This window comes from Phyllobates terribilis, unplaced genomic scaffold, assembly GCF_046119375.1.
Source record: "Phyllobates terribilis strain yellow unplaced genomic scaffold, ASM4611937v1 Scaffold_2__4_contigs__length_985480577, whole genome shotgun sequence".
Taxonomy (NCBI): Eukaryota; Metazoa; Chordata; class Amphibia; order Anura; family Dendrobatidae; genus Phyllobates; species Phyllobates terribilis.
Genome location: NW_027362762.1, coordinates 640921119 through 640933585, shown reverse-complemented (window position 1 = coordinate 640933585; position 12467 = coordinate 640921119). Strand labels below are relative to the sequence as shown.

Genomic DNA, 12467 nt, shown 5'->3' with positions numbered 1-12467 from the left:
AGGCGACTCCGCCCAGGCTCGGGGCTTCATAAATCAGTGCACCCTGCACTTTGAACTCCTGTCCCACCAGTTTAACTCCGACCAGGCCAAAATTGCCTTCATCATGTCCCATCTCACCGGGGAGGCCCTGGCCTGGCTAAATCCTCTATGGGAGAGAGGAGACCCCCTGGTGTCCGACTTGCCTGCCTTTCTCACGGCTTTCCGGAAAGTCTTCGACGAACCCGGACGGAAGACCTCATCCGCATCATCACTGCTACGCATCCGTCAGGGAAGTCTCACCGTGGGCCAATATGCCATACGGTTCCGTACCCTTGCCTCGGAGCTGGCCTGGGATAACGACGCTCTGGTATCCGTCTTCTGGGAGGGTCTGTCCGGCCGTATTAAAGATGAACTTGCCGGTCGGGACATTCCTACCACTCTCGATGACCTAATAACTCTTGCCACCCGGATTGACCTATGGTTCCAGGAGCGTGCCAAAGAGGTCACCCGTGAGAGGAGGTTTCCACGTCTAGCTCCTACTTTTCAGAAACCCGTCACTCCCTCCGTCTCTCCCCAGGTACACTCTCCTGAGCCTATGCAGGTCGACCAGACCAAGATGGTCAAAACCCGTCAGGACTTACGCCGTGCCGAGGGGAGCTGCTTCTACTGTGGCAGTAAGGAGCACCGGATCCGTGCCTGCCCGGAGAGGTCGGGAAACGCCTGTGTCTAGGTTCGCTCAGAGAGGTCGACCTAGACAAGAATAAATCCTCTCCATCTCTGCTGCTGTCAGTCTCAATCGTCTGCGGGGAGAACCGTTATTTCGAACTAGCCCAACTTGACTCTGGAGCAGCCGGGAATCTTATTTCACAGTCCCTGGTAGAGAAATACCGCATCCCCACCAAACCTCTGGCTGTACCCTAGTCTGTTGCTGCCATGGATGGGGGTCTCTTACCACGCCCCATCCAACTCATCACCGAATCCATTACTCTGCAGGTGGGAATGCTGCATTCTGAGAGTATCTCCTTTCATGTTCTGCCTGGACTCTCTCACGCCCTCTTGCTAGGTCTACCTTGGCTCCAGAGACATGCACCCGTGCTTGACTGGCAGACCGGAGAAGTCCTTCGCTGGGGACAGGACTGCCATAAGACCTGTCTGGTTCCCGTCCATCCCGTCCGTCCTTCTCCTACCCCAGCTAATCTACCTGGACTTCTGATTCCTTATTGGTCTTATGCTGATGTCTTTAATAAAAAGGAGGCAGAGACACTACCCCCTCATAGACCATACGACTGCCCTATCGACCTGTTACCCGGTACTACTCCTCCCCGTGGGCGTATTTATCCATTATCCGCTGCTGAGACCCGGTCGATGTCCGAATATATTGAGGAAAATCTGGCCAGGGGATTCATCCGGAAATCTACCTCCCCGGCGGGAGCAGGCTTCTTTTTCGTCAAAAAGAAGGACGGCTCTCTCCGTCCCTGTATAGACTATAGAGGCCTTAACCAGATCACGGTGAAGAATAAGTACCCCCTTCCGCTCATTCCGGAGTTATTTGATCGTCTGAGGGGGGCTAGAATCTTCACCAAACTGGACCTCCGTGGGGCGTACAACCTGGTTCGTATCCGTCAGGGGTATGAATGGAAGACGGCATTCAACACCCGGGACGGCCACTATGAATATCTGGTAATGCCCTTTGGTCTCTGTAACGCTCCTGCCGTCTTTCAAGAGTTGGTCAATGACATCTTCCGGGACCTTCTCTACTCCTGCGTAGTGGTGTACCTGGACGACATCTTGGTCTTCTCTCCGGATCTCCAGACTCACCGGAGGGACGTTCGTCAGGTCCTGCTCAGGCTCAGGCAGAATCACCTCTTCGCTAAATACGAGAAGTGCCTCTTTGAGCAGACCTCGCTTCCGTTTTTGGGCTACATTATTTCTCAGACCGGCCTACGAATAGATCCAGAGAAACTGTCTGCCATCGAGAAATGGCCTCGACCGGAGGGGTTGAAGGCCATTCAGCGGTTCCTGGGCTTCGCCAACTACTACCGCCTCTTCATACCACACTTCTCTTCCCGGACTGCCCCAATTTCCGCGCTCACCCGTAAGGGTACTAATCCCAAAGAGTGGCCGCCCGAAGCAGAGGAGGCCTTTCTTTCCTTAAAACAGGCCTTCTCTTCCGCCCCGGTGCTGCATCGCCCGGACGGCAACAAGCAGTTCTTCCTGGAAGTTGACGCCTCCTCCTCTGGAGCCGGAGCGGTACTTACTCAAAAATCATCTTCCGGGAGGATGGTAACTTGCGGCTTCTTCTCTAAACTCTTCTCCTCCTCAGAGCGCAATTATTCCATAGGAGACCGAGAGTTATTGGCCATCAAACTGGCATTGGAGGAGTGGCGTTACCTGCTCGAGGGGGCTCTTCACCCGGTAATAATTTACACTGACCACAAGAACTTGGCTTACCTCCAGCATGCCCAGAGACTTAACCCGCGCCAAGCCCGGTGGTCCTTGTTTTTTGCTCGCTTTGATTTTGTTCTTCATTTTCGCCCGGCTGACAAAAACGTCAAGGCGGGCGCCTTGTCTCGATCCTTTCTGGTGTCTGATCTCGAGGAAGATCCGAAACACATCATCGATCCCGCCAGAGTAATGCAGGTGGCTCCCGTGAGTCTAAATCGTCTCCCTCCCGGAAAGACGTTGGTATCAGTACCTGATCGGGAGAAGATCCTTCACTGGGGTCACTCGTCTAAACTGGCTGGCCACGCCGGTCAGAAAAAGACCCTCCAGCTTATTACCCGGCACTACTGGTGGCCTACCCTGCACAAGGACGTAATAGACTTTGTTTCTGCCTGTGTGTCCTGCGCCCGCAACAAGGTTCCGAGACATCTGCCAGCCGGTCGCCTCCTTCCGCTTTCTGTACCTGCTGCCCCCTGGCAGCATATAGCAATGGACTTTATAACTGACCTCCCAGTCTCTGCCGGTTGTACGGTCATTTGGGTGGTCGCTGACCGCTTCTCCAAGATGGCTCATTTCGTTCCCCTGCCAGGCCTCCCGTCTGCACCCGAGCTAGCTAAAGACTTTATTCGTCACATCTTTCGTCTTCATGGCCTGCCCCTCCACATCGTGTCGGATCGTGGGGTACAGTTCACCTCACGCTTCTGGAGAGCCACTTGTAAACTGCTAGACGTCACCCTGGACTTCTCTTCCGCTTACCACCCACAGTCCAATGGTCAAGTGGAGCGGATCAATCAGAACCTGACCAGTTACCTCCGGCACTTCGTTAATGCCCATCATTCAGACTGGGTGGATCTCCTACCATGGGCCGAGTTCTCTTATAATAATCACGAGAGCGAATCCTCCTCCAAATCCCCGTTTTTTGTAGTCTTCGGTCAGCATCCTCGGATTCCTTTTCCTGTCTCCACCTCTGTGGACAACCCGGCTGGGGAATCTCTCGTTAGCAAATTTTCCTCCATTTGGGAGAGTACCCGATCCGCACTCCTTCAGTCGTCCGAACGGATGAAAAGACACGCTGACAAAAAACGCCTGGATCCTCCACAATTTCGTCCTGGAGATAAAGTCTGGCTCTCATCTAAATATGTTCGACTCAAGATTCCTTCTTACAAGTTAGGGCCTCGGTTCATCGGTCCTCTGGAGGTCATCAGTCAGATCAACCCGGTGGCCTATAAATTGAAACTCCCGGCCAACTTACGGATCCCTAACTCCTTCCATGTATCTCTCCTCAAACCTGTGGTACTTAACTCTTTTTCCAAGTCTACAGGTACGCCTCCTGCTCCGGTTTCTGCTGAGGACGAGTTTGAGGTAGAGAACATTCTTGCCACCAAAAGGGTAAGAGGAAAGACCTTTTTTCTAGTAGATTGGAAGGGGTTTGGTCCTGAGGAGAGAACGTGGGAGCCCCGGGAGAACATCCATGCCCCTCTTATCCTTGCTAAATTTCTGTCTGGCCTAAAAAAGGGGGGGCCTAAAGGGGGGGGTACTGTAGTGCCGGCGTCCCTGCCCTCTGCTAGGCAGGGACGCTGTTCCCCTCACCTCTCTGCTCCGTGTCCGGCGTCCTCCTCCCGCTCTGCTGGCAGCGCGCGCTCCTTCCCGGCCACTGTGCTTAGGGCGCGCGCGCTCTCCCTCCCTCTTAAAGGGGCCGCGCGCGCCGTCCTAAGGAGTCCCCGGCCAATGGCCGGAGGACTTCACCATATATAAGGCACCTCCTCCAAAATGGAGGTGCCCGAGCAATGTTGTTGCACTGTTCACTACTCTGCTTCAGCCCTCAGGTCCCGTTGCCAGTTACCTGCCAGATACCTGCCAGATTCCTGCCAGCTTGCTGTCTTATTCCTGCCTGATATTCTGCTACCTGCCTGCTAGCCTGTGGTCCGACGGTCTGCCTTACAACTCCTGTCAGTCTGTCTAAGGACCAGCTTGCCCGCTCACCTGGGAGCGCACATCAGCTACCTGCCTGCTTGCCTGAGGTCCGACGGTCTGCCTTCCAACTCCTGTCAGTCTGTCTATGGACCAGTTTGCCCGCTCACCTGGGAGCGCACATCTGCTACCTGCCTGCTAGCCTACCTGGAGGCTCCGCCGTCACGTGCTGTGACCACCCGCCTGTCCAGAGACTTCTGCCCGCTCACCTGGGAGCGCTCATCTGCCGCCTGTCTGTTGGTCTTCCTGGAGGCTCCGCCGTCACATGCTGTGACCACCCGTTTATCCAGAGACTCTCGCCTGCTCACCTGGGAGCTCACGTCTACCATCAGCCGTCACAGGTCGTACCAACCCTTTACCCAGAGACTGCCCCGGTCACTTGCCGTGACCATCTGCCCGTTCATCCAGAGACTGCCCCGGTCACTTGCCGTGACCTCCTGCCCGTTCTTCCAGAGACTGTCCCGGTCACCTGCTGTGACTGCCTGCCTGGTCGCCACCCGCTCCCTTACAAGGACCGCCCCCTTGTATAGTAGCTCAGAGGTTCCGCCTCCCAGACCCGTTACACATTTAATGTACTTGCAATTGATATTATCAGTTCTGGGATTTTACTTTGATTTATATATTTTGTGGGCTCTTTATTTCTGAGTGTGCTGTACATATATTTTGATCCGGGTACAGTGTACTACGGTACCTGATTGATCACATTTGCATCTCCTCTTTGGGTGTTTACAACATTGCTTATGTAAGTTACCAAAACTACTGGTTTATTGGTCACTCCAGCATCCCCTATTGGACATTCTGCTTTTTTAATTCTGTATTTAATTTTTTTCAATAAATTGGCTTTTTATTATGGATCTCTGTCACGCAAGGTGTGGGAAAGACTAAGTGCAACACAAAGGGGCCCAGACTCTAGGGAAAGGGGGGAGTGGAGACCTCCTAGGCTGATCTAGTGTCACCCTGTCTCCACTAACGTCCCTATATTGTTTCTTCACCAATCGATGCACGCGTACCTCGCCCTGTCTTTCCCTGTCATTAGGCTCAGGCAAGGTAAGGGAGGGGATGAGCGCTAGTTGATCCCCACTGAACACTAAAGACAACAAGGGGGGACAAACAAGGGAAAATCTCTTAGCTTTAGTCGACTCCAAACAAATGCGCACACGTCCTCTAGCACCAGAGAGGAAGAAGTACTGCTCTTGCTCAAGCCTTCACAAGGAGTAATGAATATCGCCGGCACCTCCCTCTTGCACACAGCAGGTATTTATACACCTAGGCCAGGGTGTTAATTAGACAGAGGAAGGTATACGCTGGGTCCTGGAGATACAGCTTCTAAGAAGTTGTCTGTAATGCCAAACAAAGAGATCTCCTGCAACCAAATGCAGGGTGACTGTCTGTCTCTTCTAACACACCCGTGACCGTACCCCCCCCCCTCTACGAGTGGCCTCCAGACACTCAGGACCGGGTTTCTCAGGATAAGAGGTGTGAAATGAACGAACCAACCTGGGAGCATTCACCTCTGATGCTGAAACTCACATCCTCTCCTCTGGACCATAGCCCTTCCAGTGCACCAAGTATTGTAGAGAACGACGTTGGAGACGAGAATCTACAATCCTCGAAATCTGAAACTCCAGATTACCATCAACCATTATTGGGGGCGGTGGTAGAGGTGAGGGCTCAAGAGGTTTCACATACTTCTTGAATAAGGACCTGTGGAACATGTTGTGGACCTTAAGGGCCTGAGGAAGTTCAAGACGAAACGCTGCTGGGTTAATGATGGTGGTTATTTTATAGGGACCAATAAACCTAGATCCTAGCTTCCAAGAAGGAACTTTCAATCTTATATTCTTGGTAGACAACCACACAAAGTCATTCACATTCAGGTCCGGACCTGGCAAGCGTTTTCTGTCAGCCATACGTTTATACCTGTCTCCCATGATCTTTAAATTACTCAGAACACCCTGCCATACTGAGGAGAGCGACAAAGCAAACCGTTCCTCCTCAGGAACGCCTGAAGCTCCTCCCCCACTAAAGGTACCAAACTGTGGGTGATAACCGTATGCACCGAAGAACGGTGACCTGCCAGTGGATTCTTGATGATGATTATTAATGGCAAATTCTGCCAGTGGTAAGTAGGAAGCCCAGTCCTCCTGATTTTCGAAGACGAAACACCTGAGGTAGGTCTGCAAATTCTGATTGACACGCTCGGTCTGTCCATTCGACTGAGGGTGGAAGGCAGAGGAAAAGGACAGCTGCACCCCCAGCCAAGAACAGAAAGCCTTCCAGAACTTGGAAACAAACTAGGTCCCCCGATCTGACACCATATCGTAGGGAACCCTGTGAAGCTTCACAATCTCATTTATGAACACCTGAGCAAGTGTCTTGGCATTTGGAAGTGCAGGTAATGCAACGAAGTGAATCATTTTACTGAACCTATCTAAAACCACCAAAACCACTGTTTTGCCTGCAGAAACCAGTAGGTCAGTAATAAAATCAATGGACAAGTGTGTCCATAGCCTACTAGGGATAGGTAGCGGAAAAAAAGAGTACCAGACGGACAGGTATGCGAAACCTTAAAACGCGTCCAAATACTACAAGCGGCTACGTGTTCAATCACATTCCGATGCAACCCTGGCCACCAAAAACGACGAGAGAGGAGGTCCGTGGTTGCCTTACCACCTGGATGCCCAGCAAGCACAGAGTTATGATGTTCCTTAATTACTTTGCGGCGCAGATTAGATGGTACAAATAAGTTTCCTGACGGGCAGGAGGCAGGGGCGTCCCCCTGTGCCTCCAACACCTCACCTGTATCAGAGATCATACTAATGTCATTTTGCATTGCCACGTGGGCCTCCCCATTATGCCCTGCATCTATGACATCTTCCCGATTATCAAACCTTGTATAGGGGGTATCTGGGCCTTCACAGATCAGCAGTTCTCAGTGGAGCACAGTTTATATGGCAGAGTCTTTCCATCTACAGAGTTACTGGGTAAATCTCTCTCTTCTGTATTGTGTAAGCTCTAATGTTTAATATGATCCTCTCTCTCCTGTAGAGTGTAAGCTCTTATAAGCAGCAGGGTCCTCTCTTTCTCATTATCTCTCTCCTGTATATTGCAAGCACTTATGGTCAGTGGGTTGCTCTCTCTCTTGTAGAGTGTAATCATATAATCAGCGGGGTTCTCTCTTTCTCTCGCCTGTAAAGTGTAAGCTCTTATGGTCAACAGGGTCCTCTCTCTCTCCTGTAGAGTGCAAGCAGTTATGGTCAGAGGGGTGCTCTCTCTCTCGTATAGAGTGTGAGCTCTTATGGTCAGCTGAGTTATCTCTCTCTCTTCTCCCCCATGTGTATTTTCAGAGCAATTACAAACTTTCCAGTATTGAGATTCACGCAAATAATTCTAATTTCTGGTGTACATTCAGTAAAGATGGTGAATTTGAATTTTAAAAGATCCAATTATTTCTAATTCTTTTCCATCAAGAAACTGCCCAGAAAACAGTTGTTCATAGATGTTAAATTTTAATCTTGGGTAGTTACTCACAAATAGCAAACTATTAGACAAAAAAAAGCACACATTCGTTTACACATACTATATATAGTAAATGTCAATTGTATGCCCTTTTGTTGATAGAAGAACGAAACATAGACATATAATATTAACGTTTAATCTTAAAATACAATGGAACTAAAACTTGGCAAAATGGCTACAATGACATATAACTGGAAGCATGTGAAGCTCAACTGCTCAGTAAGGTCACGTGGAGACATGGTCTGGAGCACTGTTATCCATTTACTTACTGTTTGAGACAGTCTTCTCTAGTCTTGACCTTTTGGGTTAATGGTCTGCATACTTAATGTCCCTAGTGTGTGCCAATTTTCTTCAATTCAATCCAATACATGTGCAGTGAGTCCATGGTTACATGAATTATAGCTTAGATTGTGCAATTTATGTAATGAGGAATCAGTACATTTGTCACAGGCCAAACAGCTCTCACAAGGTGAAGCCCCCCATTTAGAGCCATGTAAACAAAGGAAGGAAATGAGGAGCATTGTATAAACACTAGTGTTTCTTTTTTACTTGCCCCTGCCAGCTGTTGATTCCAGGAGACTGGTAGGGGATTAAGTGCCAAGTATGAAAGGTCAGGATGTTAGCATCTTTTTTATTATTTTTACATTATATTAGACCCATTCAAAAGAAGTTGTTAAGCAGGGAACAATCCTATTAACAATGGTTTCTATACTAAATGCAGTGCAAAATGGTATTATAATTATGGTTACATCAAACATGTATATTTTTGTGTTTGATCAATATTATATAGTAAGAATTTTTGTTTTTTACTTTTTTTCTTAAATTGTTCAATGAAATAGTATGTATGAATGTTTGGATGCAAAATTTAAGTAACATTTTATCACTGAATTTTATCAATTATATTTCTTACAGAAAAATGCCTAACTGGGGTGGAGGAAAGAAATGTTCAGTGTGCAATACATCTGTCTACTTTGCGGAGGAAGTACAATGTGAAGGTGGAAGTTTCCACAAATCTTGCTTCTTGTGCAGTAAGTTGTCTTCTATTATATTCCTGTTTTGCATTTTCTGTCTACAATAGACGTCAATAGACAAAGAAATCAAAACTAAATTAGCATTTTTCTTTAAAAATGTTTCATGTTGTACATTATAATAATAATTGTTGTAGTAATACAAGTTTTGTTTTTCCAACATTCATGTTACAAAGAGTAGAATACCATAGATTTTCTCAATTAAGAAAATTACTTAGTTTATTAACCGCTTCCCGACCTCCCATTGTACATAAACTTCGGCGCTTGCTGAGCTCTGTGCTACGCTGATGTGTATGTCGGCGGTCTCGCAGCGCTCTGGACCGCCGGGGTCCTGCAAGCGCTGCGATTCCGGTGCAGAGCCACAGCTCTGACAGGTGACATCATCGGGACCTGATTGGATCAGGTCCCCATAATGTTAACTCATTCCTATCTTCTAGATGAATCTAGATGAATGATCTTCTATTGAATTTAAAAGATAGTGACAGCTGGTTTAGCAGTGATCAGGACCCCCATGTACCTTTATAACGTGGGGATCCCGGTGCAGAACGATGGCTGTGACCATTTACCTCATCAAGACCTGATTGGTTCAGGTCTCGATAAAGTCATACCAGCCAATGAGAGCGATCACTGGGAAAGATTGTTGTAGCAACAAACTTTCCCGGGCGATCTACCTCATAAAAACACTGTTTCTCCTCAGATCTCCTGTGAGTGAGAGATCAGAGGAGAAAGAGTGTCACAAGTGCTGCTGACAAGAGCAGTGTCAGTCAGTGATTTGTTACAGTAAAAAAAAAACAGATAAAGAAAGTTAGAGTTAGGCTAAAGCTAGGGTTACGGTTGGAATAGGGTTAGGGTTAGCCCAGGGTTAGGGTTAGGGTTAGGCTAGGATTAGGCTTGATCAGAATTGTTTTATCAATAATTTGTTAGTTGCCTTGTCAGTTAGTCACGTCAGTTAGTCAAGTCAGTCACGTCAAAAAATATAAAAACTAATAAAATGGCCAGTCAGACTTATACTGCTGAGTAAAATTCTGGTTGAACACAACATAGGAGCTTAGGGGACCATTCGTAAAAACCGTCAGGGGTTTCCACAACCATTGGTCAACCAAAAGTTCCAAAAGGGGCAGCCAGGGGCTGTACGCAACGGAGAGCTGCTTGCCCTTAAGTATAGGGAGAAGAAGGATATTTTTGTCCTCAGCTCGATCCACACAGATGCCTCAAGGACCATTGTAGAACTAGGATCCACTACTCCAAAGCAAAAACCTGTGTCAGTTATTGACTACAACAAATACATGGGGGGTGTGGACCTTGCAGATCAGGTTCTACAGCCATACCAGGCACCAAGAAAATCATATACCTGGTATAAAAAGTTAGTCATTTATTTGTTTCAGGTGGCCACATACAATTATTTTGTGTTATACAAAAAAGCAGGAAATTCAGATATTTTCTTTGGTTATCAGGAAAAGGTAATTAAAAATCTTGTTTTTGAAAATGTTAGCCCCGCTCATCCATTAGAATCTGAGGATGTGAAAAGACTCACTGAGCGACATTTTATTGCACTCATTCTAGCAACGGAAACAAGAAGGAACCCCCAGAAAAGATGTCATGTATGTACTAAGAGAGGAATGAGGCGTGATACCCGCTACTATTGCCCACAATGCCCATCATTGCCAGCCTTATGCGTCACTGACTGCTTTAAAATCTTCCCCACAGAACCACGTTTTTAAACTGTAAAAATGTATCCCAATTTGTCATTCAAACATTTGGTTTATTTAGTGATTGACACATTTGAGTAGAGCTCACTTAACAGTTTCCAGGGGTGGGAGGGGGTGGTTTCTCCAGAATGTAAAACTTCCATTGCGTGCTTGTTTCTGGAAATCATCCATCGAGTTAAAATTGTCACTAAACGCATAGATGAATTCCCAGAGGGGTGTCATTTCCAAAATGGGGGTCACTTCAGGGGGAATTCTGCTGTTTTGGCACTTAGCGGCTATGAAAAGTGCCAGAACAGCAGAATCCCTCCTGAAGTGACCCCATTTTGGAAATGACACCCCTCTGGGAATTAATATATGGGTGTAGTGACCATTTACTTATCTACCTATTTTCCCATGTAAAATCTGAGGTTAAAATTGCATTTTAGTGGTAAAAAAGTGGTAATTATTTTTTCTTCATTGCCCAATGGTATAAATTTCTGTGGAACAGCTGTGGTGTCAGTATGCTCACTGAACCGCTAGGTAAATTTATACAAAGGAGTAGGTTGTAAAATGCTGTCACTTTTGGGGGGTTTTGCTGTTCTGGAACCTCAGGCGCTCTGACAATGTGACATGTCACCCACAAACCATTCAAGTAAAATCTGCTCTCCAATATGGCGCTCCTTCACTTCTGAGCTTTGCACTGTGGCTAAAATGTAGTTTCTGACCACATAAGGGATAAGGGGTATCGTCATATTCAGGAGAAATTGCACAATCAACTGTGGCATCCATTTTCTCCTTTTACCCTTGTGAAAATGAGAAATGTGAGGCTAAATCAACTTTTTTCATGAAAAAAACGTAATATTTTACTTTCAAGTCCCAATATTTTAAAATTCTGTGAGGCACCTGTGGTATCACGATGGTCATGACACCAGCAGATGGATACCTCAAGGGGTGTAGTTTCCAAAATGGGGTCACTTGTTGGGGGTTTCCACTGTTTAGGCACCTCAGGGTCTCTCCAAATGCGACATGGCGTCCGCTCTCGATTCCAGCCAAATTTGCATTTCAAAAGTCAAATGGCGCTCCTTCCCTTCCAAGCCCTGCTGTGCACCCAAACAGTGGTTTTCCTCCACATATGGGTTATTGGGGTATTGGTGTACTCAGGAGAAATTACACAACAAATTTTGGGGTCCATTTTTTCCTGTTACCTTTGCGAAAATAAAAAAAAATGGGTCTAAAGTAACATTTTTGTGAAAAAAAGTTAAATGTTCATTTTTTCCTTCCACATTCTGGAATGTGGTTTTGAGCACCTTGAGGGGTGAAGTTTTTAGAATGGTGTCACTTTTGGGTATTTTCTGTCATATGGACCCCTCAAAGGCACTGCAAATGTGATTGGTCCCGAAAAAAAAAATTTAAAAAATTTTGTTGGAAAAATTAGAAATTGTTGGTCAACTTTTAACTCTTATAACTTCCTAACAAAAAAAAAGTGGTTCCAAAATTGTGCTGATGTAAAGTAGACATGTGGGAAATGTTATTTATTAACTATTTTGTGTGACATACAGTACAAACCAAAAGTTTGGACACACCTTCTCGTTTAAAGATTTTTCTGTATTTTCATGACTATAAAATTGTACATTCACACTGAAGGCATCAAAACTATGAATTAACACATGTGGAATTATATACTTAACAAAAAAGTGTGAAACAACTGAAAATATGTCTTATATTCTAGGTTCTTCAAAGTAGCCACCTTTTGCTTTGATGACTGCATTGCACACTCTTGGCATTCTCTTGATGAGCTTCAAGAGGTAGTCACTGGAAATGGTTTTCACTTCACAGGTGT

The 12467-nt window shown here is 46.8% G+C and overlaps 1 protein-coding gene across 1 annotated transcript in view; it reads left to right on the top strand.

Moving 5' to 3' along the window:
- Positions 1-12467, top strand: part of CSRP1 (cysteine and glycine rich protein 1) — a 115555-nt gene that overhangs the window by 15351 nt on the left and 87737 nt on the right. The window contains exon 2 of the mRNA XM_073666627.1: positions 8824-8939. Within this exon, the coding sequence (XP_073522728.1) occupies positions 8828-8939 (112 nt within the window). The 5' untranslated portion in view covers positions 8824-8827. The remainder of the gene's footprint in view (positions 1-8823; positions 8940-12467) is intronic.